General features: G+C 43.7%; 1 protein-coding gene across 1 annotated transcript in view; it reads left to right on the plus strand.

Annotated features, from left to right (window-relative positions):
• The window catches only part of zmpste24 (zinc metallopeptidase, STE24 homolog), a 41,859-nt gene extending 38,237 nt beyond the window's left edge, over positions 1 to 3,622 (plus strand). The window contains exon 10 of the mRNA XM_068011653.1: positions 91 to 3,622. Within this exon, the coding sequence (XP_067867754.1) occupies positions 91 to 315 (225 nt within the window). The 3' untranslated portion in view covers positions 316 to 3,622. The remainder of the gene's footprint in view (positions 1 to 90) is intronic.
• Positions 3,623 to 19,087: the final 15,465 nt, after the last annotated feature.

Raw genomic sequence — 19,087 nt, forward strand, 5'->3', positions numbered from 1 at the left:
ATTCAAGCCATGCACAACTTTTATTTTAAATAAAAACTACTTCTGATTAAGCTTGTATCTGACATTCGGTGAATTTTTTTTTTTTAATAGGTGTTATCCTTTAGCCTGACTGTCCTGAGCAGAAGATTTGAATTCCAGGCTGATGCATTTGCAAAGGATCTGGGAAAAGCCACAGACCTGTACTCTGCATTGATAAAACTGAATAAGGATAACCTAGGTTTCCCAGTTGCCGACTGGCTGTATTCCATGTGGCATTATTCCCATCCTCCTCTTCTGGAGAGACTCCGTGCCTTAAAGGACAAGAAGGAGGATTGATAAAACGTGAGAGAAGGGAACGGAACTTTCATTCATCTCGAAGAAATTGAATAGTTTTTTTTTTGTTCAATTTTTTTTTACATTTTCATTCCATGAACAGTGCAGATTTGTACTGGATGTTTGTATTATGGGAACTGGGTTAGGATCTGAGTGCATTTAGCTTGTGCACTGACTGCCAGCAGTACAGATCAATGTAATATTTTAAGTTGTGTTAAGAATACACTGGGACTTGAATTAGTTTTTAATTTAAAACAGCACATGCCTAGTTTAATGCGGTACAAGTGAACCAGTATAAGCCACACCAGCACAGATATCTAATGTTATATATCTTTGGATCCAAGTTACATCATATCTGACATCTTGTCCCAAGTGCTCTTGGAAATTGCTTCATGTACTTCACATTCAAAGTAAAGGCTCAACTTCATAAAGTTTTATTTCAGTGTATCCCCATACAAATACTTACAACTGCTTTACATACACCAGCAAACTGTGAGATAACATCTTATTTATATCACGCAAAACTTTTTTAAAAAGGTGTCAAGTTTTCTAACTAATACATATGGAAACTGCACTTGAAGCACTATCTTGAGGTATAATATTGAGAGGCCAAGAGGGTGTGGGACAGAAAGGATTAGCAGAAGAAAATTGTAAATGTGCTCCCTAACTCTGCTCAGAAATGAGAGAGGGAAGCAAAAGTAGTGTTTTCCCCCCCCCCTTTTTAATTGGGTGAGCAAAGGAAAGTATTTTTCACCCTTTAACCAAAGCCCTGTTGCATTTTGAGGGTGCTGGGGATGCAGAGAGGATAGATTTTTGGTAAGTTGCCTATCAAATATCACGCTTTCCTGATAGCTCCCTGATAGTAAAACAACCTTAACTATACAGACAGGAGGTTAACTAGCCTTGCCACAATTGGCCTTTTACCTCAGAATTAGGACGGAGAATATTCAGGCAGTGGTCCCCCCCACACTCCCTTACTTCCGTGTGGATGTTGGGGACACAGTCAACTAGTCTGCTGATGCTTGCTTTCTAGGTTCAATGAGGAACGGTTACTAGAAAGGTACTGGGCATTACCTGTGGAGCGGTACTCCACTACGAGCCAGTGCCCTTAGGAAAGGAACAGGGAAGAGGAGGAGAGAAAATCCAGTCACTGCGAAAATTACTTACAATTGCCAAACCAGGTTGGTCTAAATTGGGGAGCTGCAGGTTTTTGCTGTAGTTTAATTTTCAGTTTTCAGACCAAAACTTTTACATGTGGATGGGGTTTCTTTGAGTTGCTCATAACTGTTTCAGCATATATAGGATATTATGAGTGTAAATACACACTATAGTAACTTCATATCCAGGTTAGCAGTGACATTTTTCTTGAGTTCTTCCAATCAGTACGGGGCAAGATTTTTGTAATCTGGCGACACAGTTTTACCATTTCTTTTTCCCCAGGGTTGTCAAATACGTGTCATTTTATATCCGTTTTTAATTTATTATGTTTGGGTTACTTGAATTCTAGTGAGCTTTGGCCATGGAAGTTTAAATTATACATATTTTTTTTCCTCTTTTGGAAGTGACTGTAAATGAAGCAAATTGACCGAAGAAATCCTGGTCTGTACCCTAACTGGCATGTGGAAATGCATTTTTATTTGGTACCTGTGAAGTAGTATGTACATTACTTGATCTTTCTGTATTGTCCAGAGCATTTCAGTCCATTTTGGTTGTGCTGATATACACAACAGAAGAGGCTGAGTGCAGGTGCTTCTAATTGTATTCAGCTGTTAACTGATCAGTTCCAAATACTAAAATAAATGTTCACTGTGTGTGTACAGTTTGAAGAATGAAGAGGTTTATGCACACTTCACTGAATGTGACTTTGCACATAGTTAGTTGGCACCACCTGTGTGTCCATGCTGGGTTGTGAAACCTCATTGTTTACAGTAGTAGTAGTTTCCTGAGATGGGATGGAACATGTTCATTGACCTCCCACTTGCTGCTGTTTGAGTCTCCGAACCAGCCAAAGTGAGAAAAATTAACTTGCAGGGTTTTTCCCGCTCTTCTTTTCCTCCCTGTTACTCTTCCATTCCAGGTGGTGCTTCCCATCGCTAGTTGGGGCCCTTCACTACCTCGCCTAAGATTCCTGTTTTTTAATGTGCGAGTTTTGAGGTGAGTGTTCAAAATTTGATGTGAGCATCGCTGCCAAACCCATTCCAGCCCTAACGTTTTCACCCGTGTGGGTCACACTGCAGTAGTTGGTAACAGGAGCACCCCAAGCAACCCAGGGTTCTGGCACTTATGCCACCGCCCTTTGGAGATCTGCGAACTCGGGGCAGATGACTGATAAAAGTTTGGACCTTCCTGGTTTGTATGCCTCAGTACCCCACTGTGTAGTGTCACAGAACCAGTGGAGATAGCTGGAAAGACCTTTTTCAAAACATGCTCACTTGGGCCTCACGGAAAACTGTGGAACTTGAGGGAATTGTAAATTTTATTTTCAGGTATGAGATTTGGCTATGAAGTTTGTGATAGTTCTCTGAATTGGCCTAGGACTGAGCCCTTGGCTTATGGTAGGTTCATTCAAAGGTCTGGAGATTGGCCTGTTAGCTATGCAGAATAGATTATCAGAAATGTCACTTTTGCACAGTGAACAAGCCATAATGCTACCTTGATAATGGAAAATAAAGGACTAATTGCACATCTGTATCTTGTACTCCAATCATCACTGTGATACTCTTAATACTTTGTTTTAGTCCTATGTGTATATAAAATGGAGATTAAAAATTGATTGAAACAGTTTGGATGAAGGATTCCATCCAAAAAGTCAACTCCTCTTTCCCTTTCATATGCTGACTGACCTGTGTATTTCCACTGTTCTCACTGTATTTTGAGTGGGCTGCCATTAAACAGATGTTGAAAATGAAGAGTTAAAGTTGAACTGAAATTAAAATGAGGCAACTTTTAAATAATTGAAAGTAAGAAATGAATACTGGTATGAGACAGGAGTACAATTTAAAATAAGCGGGGAAGGGATTAAAGAAATAATTCAACAGTCAGTAATTTTCACGTAAGGTAATGGTAGGATCTTTTAGACTGTTTAGATTCTGTTTGAATGTTGGAATCCGGTGTACTGGTGTTTTTTTTTTAAATTTAAAATTCAAAAAATCTGTAAAATGGATTCTTTGAAATGGATTGTGCTATGATCTAAATTAAGGATGATTACTATGAGGAAATAATTGGCATGTTTTGGAATTGTGAAACCAAACCTGATTTTAAAAAAAAAAGTGTGATAAAACTAAGCTTCACTGTGGTGACAACTTTCAATAAATGGAAGAATTATGAGGCCATAGGCAGAGTGATTTTGTGACTTAGATGTTGTAAACAGCGACATTACAGCAACTAATATACCTCTTTGGTACTTCTGCTTTGAAACCTGTTAATTGGTCTAGCCTTTCCCTCAGGTTTGCAGACCATAACTACCTTCATGAAAATGCAACTTGTATTTTTATGATGCTAGGTTTAATGTAATTTCCACTACAGAATTTTCAAATTATATTGTATAGTTTTTGATTTTACCCCACCCCCCAAACTCACTTTTAAGTGAAGTCCTTTATGCAGACCCAAAGCTGATCACTCCATGGCATCATCCAGTCTGTTCATTGTGTATTGGGTAATCTGAACCACAGGAGTGTGCTTCCCATGCCGACCCTGGTAGGTCTACTATTAGCAATAGGCCAGAAATGAGTACCAGAATTTGGAAAATTTCTTCTAATTTAACATTTGTGTGGGCATGATTATTTTCCAGATATTATTTTCAACAGTGTCTCAATCCAAACTGGGGAGGGGAGGAGTGAGGGATCCTGCAGTCTACCACTTCAATGGGATCCACCTATGTGCTGTAGTTAAGAGGAGCCCCAGGAGACTGCTTGAGTTGTGTACCTGTCATAACCTCTGCATCACCAACTCGTTCTTTCATACTAAACCATGTCACCAGGTTTCTTGGAGGCACCCAAGATCACGTCGTTGGCACCAGCTGGACCTCATCGTCACAAGGCGAGCCTCTTTAAACAGCATTCAAATCACACACAGCTTCCACAGTGCAGACTGTGACACCGACAACTCCCTGGTGTGCAGCAAGGTTAGACTCAAACCAAAGAAGCTGCATCACTCCAAGCAGAAGGCCGCCCGTGCATCAACACGAGCAGAATTTCTTATCCACAGCTGTTACTTAAGTTTCGAAATTCACTTGAAAAAGCCCTTCCAAACACTCCCACAGGGGATGCTGAGACCAAGTGGGCCCACATCAGAGACGCCATCTATGACTCAGCAATGACCACCTATGGCAAACGTGTGAAGCAGAATGCAGACTGGTTTCAATCTCACTTTGAAGAGCTGGAACCTGTCATAGCCGCTGTGCATTGCACTGCTGAACTACAAGAAAGCCCCCAGCGAGTTAACATCCGTATCACTTAAAGCAGCCAGAAGCGCTGCACAAAGAACAGCCAGGCGCTGCGCAAATGACTACTGGCAATACATATGCAGTCATATTCAGCTGGCCTCCGACACCGGAAACATCAGAGGAATGCATGATGGCATTAAGAGAGCTTTTGGGCCAACCATCAAGAAGATTGCCCCCCCCCCCCCCCCCAGGCTCAAATCTAAATCAGGGGACACGATCACTAACCAACGCAAGCAAATGGACCCCTGGGTGGAGCACTACCTAGAACTGTACTCCAGGGAAAATGTCACTGAGACCGCCCTCAATGCAGCCCAGTCTCTGCCAGTCATGGATGAGCTGGACATACAGCCAACAAAATCGGAACTCAGTGATGCCATTGATTCTCTAGCCAGTGGAAAAGCCCCTGGGAAGGACAGCATTACCCCTGAAATAATCGAGTGCCAAGCCTGCTATACTTTCAGCAATCTATGAACTGCTTTGCCTGTGCTGGGACGAGGGAATAGTACCACAGGACATGCGGAATTCCAATATCATCACCCTCTATAAGAACAAGGGTGACCGCGGTGACTGCAACAACTACCGTGGAATCTTCCTGCTCAGCAAAGTGGGGAAAGTCTTTGCTCGAGTCGCTCTAAACAGGCTCCAGAAGCTGGCTGAGTGTGTCTACCCTGAGGCACAGTGTGGCTTTCGAGCAGAGAGATCCACCATTGACATGCTGTTGTCCCTTCGCCAGCTAAAGGAGAAATGCCGCGAACAACAGATGCCCCTCTACGTTGCTTTCATTGATCTCACCAAAGCCTTTGACCTCGTCAGCAGACGTGGTCTCTTCAGACTACTAGAAAAGATCGTATGTCCACCAAAGCTACTAAGTATCATCACCTCATTCCATGACCATATGAAAGGTACAATTCAGCATAGCGGCACCTCATCAGACCCCTTTCCGATCCTGAGTGGCGTGAAACAGGGCTGTGTTCTCGCACCTACACTGTTTGGGATCATCTTCTCCCTGCTGCTCTCACGTGTTCAAGTCTTCAGAAGAAGGAATTTCCCTCCACACAAGATCAGATGGCAGGTTGTTCCACCTTGCCTGTCTAGGAGCGAAGACCACAGTACGGAAAGACCTCATCAGGGAACTCCTCTTTGCTGACGATGCTGCTTTAACATCTCACACTGAAGAGTGTCTGCAGAGACTCATCGACAGGATTGCAGCTGCCTGCAACGAAATTGGCCTAACCATCAGCCTCAAGAAAACGAACATCATGGGACAGGACATCAGAAATGCTCCATCCATCAATATCGGCGACCACACTCTGGAAGTGGTACAAGACTTCATCTACCTAGGCTCAACTATCACCTGTCTCTTGATGCAGAAATCAACAAGCTCATGGGAAAGGCTTCCATTGCTATGTCTAGACTGGCCAAGGGAGTGTGGGAAAATGGCGCACTGACACGGAACACAAAAGTCCGAGTGTATCAAGCCTGTGTCCTCAGTACCTTGCTCTACGGCAGCGAGGCCTGGACAACATATGTCAGCCAAGAGCGACGTCTCAATTCATTCCATCTTTGCTGCCTCCGGAGAATCCTTGGCATCAGGCTGGCAGGACCGTATCTCCAACACAGAAGTACTTGAGGCGGCCAACATCCCCAGCATATACACCCTACTGAGCCAGAGGCTTGGCCATGTGAGCCGCATGGAAGATGGCAGGATCCCCAAGGACACATTGTACAGCGAGCTCGTCACTGGTATCAGACCCACCGGCCGTACATGTCTCCGCTTTAAAGATGTCTGCACACGCGACATGAAGTCCTGTGACATTGATCACAAGTCATGGGAGTCAGTTGCCAGTGATCGCCAGAGCTGGCGGGCAGCCATAAAGGCGGGGCTAAAGTGTGGCGAGTCGAAGAGACTTAGCAGTTGGCAGGAAAAAAGACAGAAGCGCAAGGAGAGAGCCAACTGTGCAACAGCCCCGACAGCCAATTTTATCTGCAGTGCCTGTGGAAGAGTCTATCACTCTAGAATTGGCCTTTATAGCCACTCCAGGTGCTGCTTCACAAACCACTGACCACCTCCAGGCGCTTACCCGTTGTCTTTCGAGACAAGGAGGCCAAAGAAGAAGACGACGACTTACAATTTTAGATGTTGCACAGTTCATTCTATCTGAGCATTTTATGTTGGCCAGTCTATGGTGAGTAGGGCAGTATGGAGGAATATGCTATCTCCATTACTTTTCAAATGATTAAAATTTAAAGTTTATACAAAAGTTCTACCCACCCACCTGCACTTTTCCTCCTTCACCTCCCTGAAGGCATTGACTGGTGACTGGGATATACTTCCATCAGCTCTAGTTCTCAACAAAGTAGCCATCATTTGTGTGTGTGCGCGTGTTCGTGTTCGTTCAAATTTCCCAAACATCAATCCAGACAGAGGCAGGGAATTATCAGGTTCAATTTGCTGGTGTTGCTGTTGGAAGTGGTAAACTCGCCACAGAATCTCTGAGTTAGGGAAGGGAACCATAGAAATAAACATTACAAGGAAGCTACTTGTCCCAATGTATCTGTGCCAACTCTGCTAGAGTAATCAGAAACTAAATCCACTGCCCAATTTCTTGCCATCTGCTGTGCTGCAAATGTTTATTCATATTATTCTTAAACTTTCCTCAAAAGATTGCTTCAAACTCTCCCCGTGGTAAAACATTCTATGCTTCCAACAAACTTCTATGTAAATTTCTTCTAACATCTCTCTCTGCAAGAATTTTAAATTGATAACTTTTTGACACTGAATTTCCAACCAGAGGGCATCCCTGATCACTCTATCAAAACCCTTCATGATTTTAAATAAACCTTTATTAAATTTCCTCCTCGGTTTCTGTTCTGGCAAAAATAATCTCAGTATCTCAAGTCTTTCTTCATAACTATAGTTTCTGATTCTGGGCATTATACTTGTGAATCTACACTGCACAGTCTCAACGGGTTTGATCTTTCTATGATATGGTGCCCAAACTGCGCACAGTGCTCTAACTGTAGCCTAATCAATGTTCAGTATACAGTCATTGTGACTTTGTTTTACATTTGTAAGTAAATTCATTGGAATATCAGCCGGAGCGCGCTCCGCCTCGTTTATCCCTCCCGCACCCCTCCTTACAATTATAGTGACCCCTACTGGCAATTATTTGTGTATCGATGCCAGATAAGGACCAGGAAACTGATAGTTTCTCTCTATCTACCCTATTTCAGTTCGTTGGGGCGTTTAGGACTAGGAGGCACAGTTTAAAAATTAGAGACAGATCTTTCAGGAGTGAAGTTAGGAAGCACTTCTACACACAGGTGGTAGAAGTTTGGAACTCTGTCTGCAAATGGCAATTGATGCTAGGTCAATTGTTAATTCTAAAACTGATTGGTAGGTTTTTGTTAACCAAAGGTATTAAGGGATATGGGATCAATTAGGTCACAGAGCACCCAAGATCTCATTGAATGGCAGAACAGGTTCGAGGTGATAAAATGGCCTAATCCTGCTCCTGTGTATATAGCATAGATTTGCCCTCTTGGAAATGGTCCAAAGTAACCGCTAATAATTTATAATTTTTGGACACTAAGTGAATTAAGGGATATGGGGACAGGAAGAGTAAAGTTGAAGTAGAAGATCAACCATGATCTACTTAAATAGAGGAACAGGCTCAAGGGACATTATGGCCTATTCCTGCTCCTATTATAATTAGGCTCAGTTGTGTTTAATAACACGATATTTAACTGTCACATCTGAAAAAGGGCACCTAGAATAAGATACTGGAGAGTGCCTGTGGAATGGTATACCATCAAGAAGTAGATACCATCAGGTGAGCAAGAGTGCAGGAAAATTAGTGGAAAATGGAGCGAAAGATGAGATTTAACACAAGGTCAGTGAAGCAGAAAGTTTGGAGAGGAAAAGGTTTGTTCACTTACCTGTTTACTTGCCTTGGTATAGAATGCTGCAAGTTGACAGATTAATACAATTTGCTTTTCACTCTTTTGTACTTTGCCCATCTCTTAACTGAGAGGTAGAGAGTGCACAAGATGACACCAAAAACCTGTTAATAGAAAAGCAAAGGTCATTCAGCCAAATTTCAAAATGGGTTGAGAGTCAGAGGGTCATACTTTATTGATTGACTGGAAAGGTTACAGGACAATGAACAAGACAGAAAATAAAACTGGGGAGGGGATGAAGACTTGAAAAAATGAATGAAGTGCAAAAAGAGAAAATTGAAATGATGAGAATTCAAGACGCCCAGTGGGTAATTGGTTGAGGTAGCGAGTTGGTGAGTGATGCAGCCCAGGAAGGTCCCTGATTTGATCCTGAGCTATGCTAGCTGATTGCAGGCACAGAATCAGTACAGACATTGGAATTTTCATCAGTGTCTCTGGGCTAGGGAAGGAAACTTGCTTGAGTTTCCACTTCCGACTGGCTTACCCAAACACTAATTTTAGAAGCCATGTTTAACTTTCTCTTAGCAGAACTAGAAAAGAGTTGACTGTTTGGGTTTGACTGTAGCATTATTCAGCACAAACATTGTTAACCAAATCCAGGAGAACAGGAACATTTCTGTTTTTGGATAGTGGGATACCAATAGTGATATGATATTGTGGTGGTTTATGATACTTCACGAATAACCCAGAAGTAGTAGCACTGTGACATTGAATTCAGTAATGCTGGTATTTTGAGGGTGGACCTCCCACTCTTGCCTGGTCTGGTCAATACTCCAGCCTCACATTGTATGTTTGACTCTTAATACCACTTATGAAACAATTGATACGAACAAAAGTCCAATACAGTCCTTCTTAGGCCAACTTCATGCAAATGTAATGGAAATTTGGAACTTTCTTCCCCCAAAAAGCTATTGAGGCTTGATCAGTTGAAAATTTCAAAGCTGAGATTGACAGATTTTTGTTAGGCAGGTGTGTTAAGGGTTTCAGAACAAAGATAGATGGAGTTAAGGTCCAGATCAGCCATGACCTAATTGAATGGTGGAACAGGCTCGAGGGGCTGAATGGCCTCCTCCTGTTCCTCAGACTAGTTATGGACAACACAAGTAATGTCAGTCCAGGTTCAGCGAGTAGCACTCTTGCCTCTGAGTCAGAAGGGTGTGGGTGTGAGTCCCATTCCATTGTGAACACCGCAATCTAGGCTGACATTTCAATGCAGTACTGAGGGAGCACCACACTGTCAGAGGTGCTATCTTTTGGATGAGACGTTAACCTGTGACCCTGTCTGCCCCCTCAAGTGGATGTAACAATTTCTTGGCTCTATTTCAAAGAAGAGCAGGGGAGTTATCCCGGGTGTCCTGGTCAATATTTATTCCTCAACCAGCATCACAAAAAACAGATTATCTTGTCATTTATCTGATTGCTGTTTGTGGGAGCTTACTGTGTGCAAACTGGCTGCTGCGTTTCCTACAACAGTGACAACACTTCACTAAATACTTCAGTGGCTGTAAAGTGCTTTGGGATGTCCCATGGTCATGAAAGGTGATATATAAATGCAAGTTTTTTTTTTCACATCCTGAGAACAAAACTTTCAAAACCGTTCGGTTTTTCTTCGATAAACTCTGACTCTTCCATTCAAATATATGTCAGCAAACACAATTCAGACGCACTGAGATTACAGTATATTATTTTAATCATTATTAGATATTTGCAAGTTCTTTCTAATATTTAGTACATTTTTTGCATCATTTCATCTGTCTGATCCAGCCAAACTAATGTCAGTACCACCTGTACCAGTACTGAGGTTGTTACAATAGGAACACGCACAATATAAGTTCTTGCTATGGCAATGAGTATGCTTCACTTTCCTCTTTTTCTTCAGAGAGCTCAGGATAGCTTTCAGTAAACCTATCTTTAACTCAACCAGCTGCATCTTTTTCAGTATAACCTTTTGGATGGTGATTCCATAGTGCAATCTTCTCGTTTCATCAGGCGTAAGAGGATTAAGTTTGTAATGTCTTTCCTGAGTTGGAGAAAGTAAAATGGTCAGTGCAAACCAACATGCCAAAGGAAACTTTGTGATTTCAAACCACTTTTAAATATAAATCAAGTCTCCTGCACTTGATATGTGACATTTTGTCACTAACCAAATATATTCATAACTTTTTAATTATAAATGATTTCTATGCTATAATTGATATTCTACAGACTTGGTAACTAGCAGATATTCCCCCAAACACTAGCTACTTTTCTTGACATTTGGTACTTAAAATTGTCAACATTTTTCTGATAAGGACCTTTTCATCAATTTATCACTTCCTCTCTGCTTCATTCCTAAAGACATAGACTCCTGCTAAGGTACAGTTCCATGTGCAGCAACAACTGACTGATACCTGAAAAGGGGCCATTCTTCATGTGTAAGTCTGCATGGCGAGTGTTGGTGGGGAGCCACAAACACCAAATCCTCACCTTCATTCACCCACGTACATTTTCCAGCAGGTTTATTTTAAACTGGGAGCAGTAACCCTGGCTACATTTTCCCCAATCCTAATCATTTGGCTATTTAAAAAAAAAATTCTATCGGGTTGTGATGATCACTGGCAAGGCCAGCATTTATTGCCCATCCGTAATTGCCCTTGAGAAGGTGGTGGTGAGCCTCTGCCTTGAACCGCTGCAGTCCATCTGGTGCGGGTACCCCCATAGTGCTGTTAGGAAGGGAGTGAAGAAATGCCGATATAGGTCCAAGTCAAGCTGGTGTGTGGCTTGGAGGGGAACTTGTAGGTGGTGGTGTTCCCATGCATCTGCTGCCCTTGTCCTTCTAGATGATAGAGGTTGTGGGTGTGGAAGGTGCTGTTGAAGGAGGCTTGGCAAGTTGCTGCATTGCATCTTGTAGATTGTACACTGCTGTTACTGTACGCTGGTGGTGGAGGGTGTGAGGGCGTGAGCATGTAAGGTGGTGGATGGGGTGCCGATCAAGTGAGCTGCTTTGTTTTGGATGGTGTCGAGCTTCTTGATTGTTATTGGAGCTGCACTCATCCAGGCAAATGGAGAGTATTCCATCACATTTCCTGATTTGTGCCTTGTAGATGTTGGACAGGCTTTGGGGAGTCAGCAGGTGAGTTACTCGCTGCAGAATTGCTTTTATAGCCACAGTATGTATATGATCAGTCCAGTTAAGTTTCTGGTCAATGGCAACCCCAGGATGTTGATGGTGGGGGTTTCAATGATGGTAATGCCATTGAACAGCAAGGGGAGATGGTTAGATCCTCTCTTGTTTGAGATGGTCATTGCCTGGCACTTGTGTGGCACAAATGTTACTTGCCACTGAACAGCCCAAGCTTGAATGTTATCCAGGTCTTACAACTGGACACAGACTGCTTCAGTCTGAGGAGTTGGAAATGGGACTGAACACTGTGCAATCATCAGCTAACATCCCCACTTCTGACCTTATGATGGAGGGAAGGTCATTGATGAAGCAGTTGAAGACAGTTGGGCCTAGGACACTACCCTGAGGAACTCCTGCAGCAATGTCCCGGGCTGAGATTGGCCTCCAACAACCACAACCATCTTCCTTTGTGCTAGGTATGATTCCAACCAGTGGAGAGTTTCCCCCCAATTCCCATTAAAACTTCAATTTGACGAGGGCTCCTTGATGCCACACTCGATCAAATGCTGCCTTGATGTCAAGGGCAATCAATCACTCATCATTACTTCCAATTTTTTTTTTAAATGACCTTTTGATCTGAAACATTAACTTTGTTTCTCTGTCCACAGATGCTTCCAGACCTAAGTATTTCCAGCATTTTCTGTTTTCATTTCAGATGTCCGGCATCTGCAGTATTTTGCTTTTGTATTCATTTAAAAGTGATGCTTTAAAGTATAGTGTATTCATACAGATTTTTTTATAAAAACAGGTCTCACCAACTAGGTAGTTGAGATGTTAATGAGCTAGCTTCGTTGTTTCCTCATAGAATGTAAATAATAAGAAATTTGTCAGCATGTTAGAGTCATTGATAAACGCCTCACACCCATTGTTTTGGAAAGTAACTGGGCCTGGGCAGTTCCTGGAAATTCACCAAACCTTTCCTTTATGGCTGAGGATAGCATGTGATAAAGCAGACAGATGCAGGCAGTCAACAGAGCTACTCAAAGGTACATGCCTATATAGGATTCTTAAGTAGGTATATATATATCTGAAGGTATCATGCAATTTGCAGCACACCTAGAGTACCATTATCATTGTTTTCTTCTTTTCTAAAATATTCAAATCATTTTATTGATTAATCTGTGGTATTTCTAGTATGACCATAGTCCCCAGAGAATCTCACATGGGCTGTAGTAACTTAATTAGCAAGAGAATTATCACTAACCTTTGAAGGGTGATGGGAGAAATGTTTAATTAGAAAATTGACCACATGGACAACGAAGACAGCGAGGCAAAGGAATAAAATAACATCGAGCACAATCTGACTAAGGATTGTAGTTTGTGTTGTTGAAGGTTGGCTGGCCATCCATAGATTAAAGTCCTCTGGAACCATCTCCATCCTGACTCTTGATGTTCTGAGATCTTTTAACAGAAAAGGGAAAAAAAGGATGCTTGAAATTTTTCAGGGCCTGTAATATTTCAGCTCAGTTCATTATTAAACGTCATCGTGTTGAGCGTTGGAAGTAGGTGAACCCCACAGAGCAGGAAGGTCCCAGGCTCAAACCTCAATCAGCGTTCACTCAGTTTATCTCAGTTGGGGCAGTGGGAGGGTTGCTACAGTATAGGCACGATGGGCCAAATGATCACCTCCTGTGCTGTATGATTCTACATTTGGACGTGATGATTATTGAATGGACAAGCATGTGTGGACATCAGTGCGGACACGATCGTCAGCCATGGGCTAATAATCACAAGCAAGGCTCACACAGGAAGAATGGCCACTCGGGCAAAGTACTGGAGCATAACTGTGCAAATACCCCCCAGCAATGAGTCAACACCTTCAGGACAGGAGGGTGTGATAATGGTGGAGAAATTACTATGTGGGAGCAAAGTAGCCATGTATAAATAACAAAGTAACATTTAAAACTCACTTTTTTGTCAACTTTATGTTTGACAGCATGCAGTAAATCTGTTATTCTGCCAATCAATTGAGAAATAAACATTAGCAGTTCCTGTTTGTCTGATTATAGTGGGCATATTCTCGACCTGGAAGTGCATATCTCACATTTAAGCCCTGAGAACTTTGGTACAGGTGGGCGAGACCTCCAAGTCTGTGCAGGTGTTTAACAAACTAAAACGGTGCATCCTACCACCACAAAGCACTGGTAAGCTTCCTGCTACCTGTACAGATATGATCACCATACGCTATTGGCTTGCAGAGTTACCTGGAGTTAAATACAGACAATCACAACATCCAGTAACTGGTCTATGCCTCCAGCCCCCATCATTCAGCCAGGCTCACTGCTCCATCATTAACACAGCCCTGAAATACTGCAGTCATGCAGTCAACTTGACCCCGAAGATATTCTCTCTATCTCCTCAACCCTAACATCCCATACGAGAATAGGTAAATTAAACTCATTGGCGCATGATGAAATAAATTCTTTCCTATCGGTTTCTGCCACAGTGTTGCTTGTAGATTTAAGAGGCCTGACAAACTACAATGTGACCTTTCGAAATTATCTGGCCCTTTCGAATTACTCTTTGTGCTGTTATCTTTATGTTGCATGCATGATGTTTGCAAGCAGGGTGGACTCTTACACACATGACAGTAACAACCATATGTAAACATAAGGATGACCAATGGTTAGTCTGAGAGAGTGAGGGACAATCTCCAGATTCAGATGATTGCAAATTGTTTAAGGTTGGCTCTAATATTTTATGGCCTCACCTGTTTTGTTGAGATACTGCTTTGTGATGCACTCTAGCCCTCTTAAAGAAGCTGCACTGAAGAATATTGCTGCAATTTAAGTGATGACGAAGTGAACACCAGGGCAGTGAGAGGGTTCCAGGGTGAAGGATGTGTTGCTGGAGGCATTAGTGGTGGAGGTGGGCAGAAGGAGAGATGTCATGGTTCCATGGGGAGCAGGGCGGGGGGGTGTGGGGGATGCAGGAGACCCTCAAAGACCATCCTCAGAAGGAAATGGGAGCAGTGGCGGAGGAGGTCAATTCCCGGAGTCGGGACTCAAGGACCCAACAGCAGCGTCACACGAAGTGCAATGACCTCATGCAGGTGGGCACGGCCAGTGAATGCATCTTCACATGCCATCTCCTATCTACCACAGCATCAACCTCTCACGTTGCTCAATATACCACAACCCCATCACTCACAGCAGTACTCCCTGGCATTCAGGACTCACATCTAACATCCAAATACTCCACCTCGTCCTTGTACTCTTTCGAATGCTGCCATCCTCATACCTACCTCTTAGTGCCAACACACACCTGCTGCTGTTCAGCTGTGGCAAGCACATGTCACTGACATTCTGTCCTCTCTCTCACAGGACAAGGTGGCACACAATAGAAGGGAGCAGAGCAGAATCTGTGGGGGACAAGGATGCCTGCATCTCCTGAGCCCTATGGAGGAGATAGTGGTTCACATCGTGGGTCCAGCTGGGACGGAGCCATGGCACCCAGAGTCACTGAGAACATTGAGGATGATGGCATGCACATTCCTGCCTAATGCCCTTTCTCAACTCACAGCACACCCTCATCCTGCTATCTGGTATGATGAGCAAGCTGCTGATGGTGTGACCCCCATGGACTTCTTGCTTTACACCCCACACCAAACTCCCTCTTCTGAGCTCCAAGATGCCCAAGAATTGCCACTCGCCCAGCTACAGCAGCCCAAGGAGCAACAGAACAGCACAAATGAAGAGGCTCTATCACTATCACTAAGGGCGGCACAGTGGCGCAGTGGTTAGCACCGCAGCCTCACAGCTCCAGGGACCCGGGTTCGATTCCGGGTACTGCCTGTGTGGAGTTTGCAAGTTCTCCCTGTGTCTGCGTGGGTTTCCTCCGGGTGCTCCGGTTTCCTCCCACAAGCCAAAAGACTTGCAGGTTGATAGGTAAATTGGCCATTATAAATTGTCACTAGTATAGGTAGGTGGTAGGGAAATATAGGGACAGGTGGGGATGTTTGGTAGGAATATGGGATTAGTGTAGGATTAGTATAAATGGGTGGTTGACGGTCGGCACAGACTCGGTGGGCCGAAGGGCCTGTTTCAGTGCTGTATCTCTAATCTAATCTTAATCTGACATGTAGCCAGCAGCTCAGATTATGGCAGTGCATATACCTCGGAGGTTACAATACAGTGTAATCAGCACATGGTGAGTCACTGAGCATGAATGGGCTGCAGCAAAGCGAGGAGTAAAGGACGGTTCATTGGCCAGCTCATTGGAGGGTGAGTTCTGCTGTAGAGGACTCAGATGACAACCTCGATTGGGTGGCATACAGGAGCATGCTGATGGGCAATCACATTAAGATGTTGGTTGCATTGGCTGGCCTGCCAGGCAGCCTCCTGTCAGAGATCATGGAGGAGCCCAGCTCCAAGCTGGCATAGGCCATTGTGCAGAGCTTGCCCACTCCGCAGCCTCTGCTCCAGCTCCCTGTCATGCTGTAGACCCAGAGGTACTGCAACTGCAGCCCCCATAGCTGGTGCAGCCTTTGTGCAGTCAAGCCACCTACTCCTCTGTCCCCTCCTCCCCCTGCCGAGAGGATGCAGCAACACTCCCTGGCAAATCCAGGAACTCTCCACAACACCTCCAAAAGCACTCCAGAGTACTTCCAGATACTTTGCAATACAAAATGACCTTACCTGCAATTTGGCCTATAGTGCAGAACTCATTTTGCAGAAGAAAGGCTGCTGTTTGCACAGTGAACTAGGAAATTGTTGAGCTCTGTGATGGCAGGATAGCATTAATTCCTGGCCAGGGGAACCCCTGCATGCACCCTTCTCTTCACAGAACACCACATGAGCCATGCTGGAAATGACCAACAGAGAAAGGCACCCTTCAAAAGAGGCACTAGGCCTCCTTTGTGCCACCTCCAGCTTTGCTATGCAAGGGAATTTCTAGCCCACATACTTTTACAAGAAAACAATTATTATTTTCTATAGCTTGAAATGTATTGTTTTTATGTATTTCAATATAAAAATGCTCCATCCATCAATATTGGCGACCACGCTCTGGAAGTGGTGCAAGCGTTCACCCTACCTAGGCTCAACTATCACCAGTAACCTGTCTCTCGAGGCAGAAATCAACAAGCGCATGGGAATGGCATCCGCTGCTATGGCCAGACTGGCCAAGAGAGTGTGGGAAAATGGCGCACTGACACGGAACACAAAAGTCCGAGTGTTTCAAGCCTGTGTCTTCAGTATCTTGCTCTACAGCAGCGAGGCCTGGACAATGTATGTCAACCAAGAGTGACATCTCAACTCATTCCATCTTCGCTGCCTCCGGAGAATCCTTGGCATCAGATGGCAGGACCGTATCTCCAACGCAGAAGTCCTCAAGGCGGCCCACATCCCCAGCATATACACCCTATTGAGTCAGCGGCGTTTGAGATGGCTTGGCCATGTGAGCTGCATGGAAGATGGCAGGATCCCCAAGGACACATTGTACAGCGAGCTTGTCACTGGTATCAGACCCACTGGCCGTCCATGTCTCCACTTTAAAGACGTCTGCAAACGTGACATGAAGTCCTGTGACATTGATCACAAGTCGTGGGAGTCAGTTGCCAGTGATCGCCAGAGCTGGCGGACAGCCATAAAGGGGCTAAAGAGTGGCGAGTCGAAGAGACTTAGCAGTGGGCAGGAAAAAAGACAGAATCGCAAGGAGAGAGCCAACTGTGTAACAGCCCCGACAACTAATTTTATCTGCAGCACCTGTGGAAGAGTCTATCACTCTAGAATTGGCCTTTATAGCCACTCCAGGTGCTGCTTCACAAACCACTGACCATCTCCAGGCGCTTACCCATTGTCTCTCGAGACAAGTAGGCGAAAGAAGACTGTATAAACATGAACTGATTTATTTTTAGAGGTGAGTAACATAGATATATTTAAGGGGAAGCTAGATATGCATATGAGGTAGAAAGAAATAGGTTATGCTGATAGGGTTAAAGGAATAGGGGTGTGAGGAGGCTCGTGTGGAGCACAAATATTGGCATAGACCAGTTGGGTGCAATGACCTGTTTCTGTGCTGTGAACTCCAATACAGTCTGTGGTCTTAAGTAAAATAATTTCCATTCGTTGGATTGTGACATCACAATTAGGTATTTTTCCCTTGTGTAAAGCGAGAGATTTGTTTTTAACCTAACATTGAATACATAATGTAGTTTAGGCAAAGGATATTCCTTTTTTACTGAGGAATATAAATCCCAGTAGGATTTCAGAGGTTTCAATTTCAATGTAATTTGAGCGTTGAAATGTTTACCTGTCATGCAGACTTTCCACTTCTTTTAAAAGCAGTTCTATGGTGTTCAAAAAATATCAAAAAATAATCATGGGAACAATTGTTTTTGAGGCCCTTCACATGTGTCACAGTATAGGATTATTTTCATGAAAATTACTTAACACTCCTCTGATGCCAAAACTAGATGTTTCTTTTGGGATAAATCCCATTCTTGGACACTGACCCCTTTCTCAGGGTATAATACCACCACATGCCATTTGTGGTGGAAGCAGAGTCTTTGAATATTTTTAAGGCAGAGGTAGATAGATTCTTGATAAGCAGGGGGGTGAAAGGTTATCGGGAGTAGGCGGGAATGTGGAGTTGAGGTTACAGTCAGATCAGTCATGATCTTGTTGAATGGCGGAGCAGGCTCGAGGGGCCGAGTGGCCTAATCCTGCTTCTATTTCGTACGTTTATATGCTCTCTTGTCCTTTGTCCATATGGTTCTTCTTCATTATGGAGTCCAAGCCTGGGGTATAAAGGCCACCTTGAAAATAGAGGGAAAAAAAATGGAGGCCATCTTTTCTGATCCTTTCCTTACGTGCCCTATGCAGCAGGCGTCAATCAGGGTCAGCTCATATTTGTTACCTCTTCCCTAGGCGCAGTCAATTGTTCAAGCCCGAGGGCCACTCTGGCTGAGACCAGCTAACTTTATTGATGTGAGAATGTGAGACTTTCCAGTCTAAATCTCATAATTGTACCTAAATTTATCAACTGATGTGTCAAGGGATTGAACAGAAATGAAACTCTTGATTTTCACACTTGACAATGTTGTAATATATTTGTTGTTTCTCTCAGCTGAGTTAATCTGGTTTCCTCAACTGAAAAACAAATGAAGGCCTGCTTGGCAAGCTACACAGTTCTTACCAGTGAGTGACCACCAGACTCTTCCCTTTTCCGCTTGAACAGATGAATTCTGAAGAGCTTTTCTCAACAGA

This window comes from Heterodontus francisci, chromosome 31, assembly GCF_036365525.1.
Source record: "Heterodontus francisci isolate sHetFra1 chromosome 31, sHetFra1.hap1, whole genome shotgun sequence".
NCBI classification, from domain to species: Eukaryota; Metazoa; Chordata; class Chondrichthyes; order Heterodontiformes; family Heterodontidae; genus Heterodontus; species Heterodontus francisci.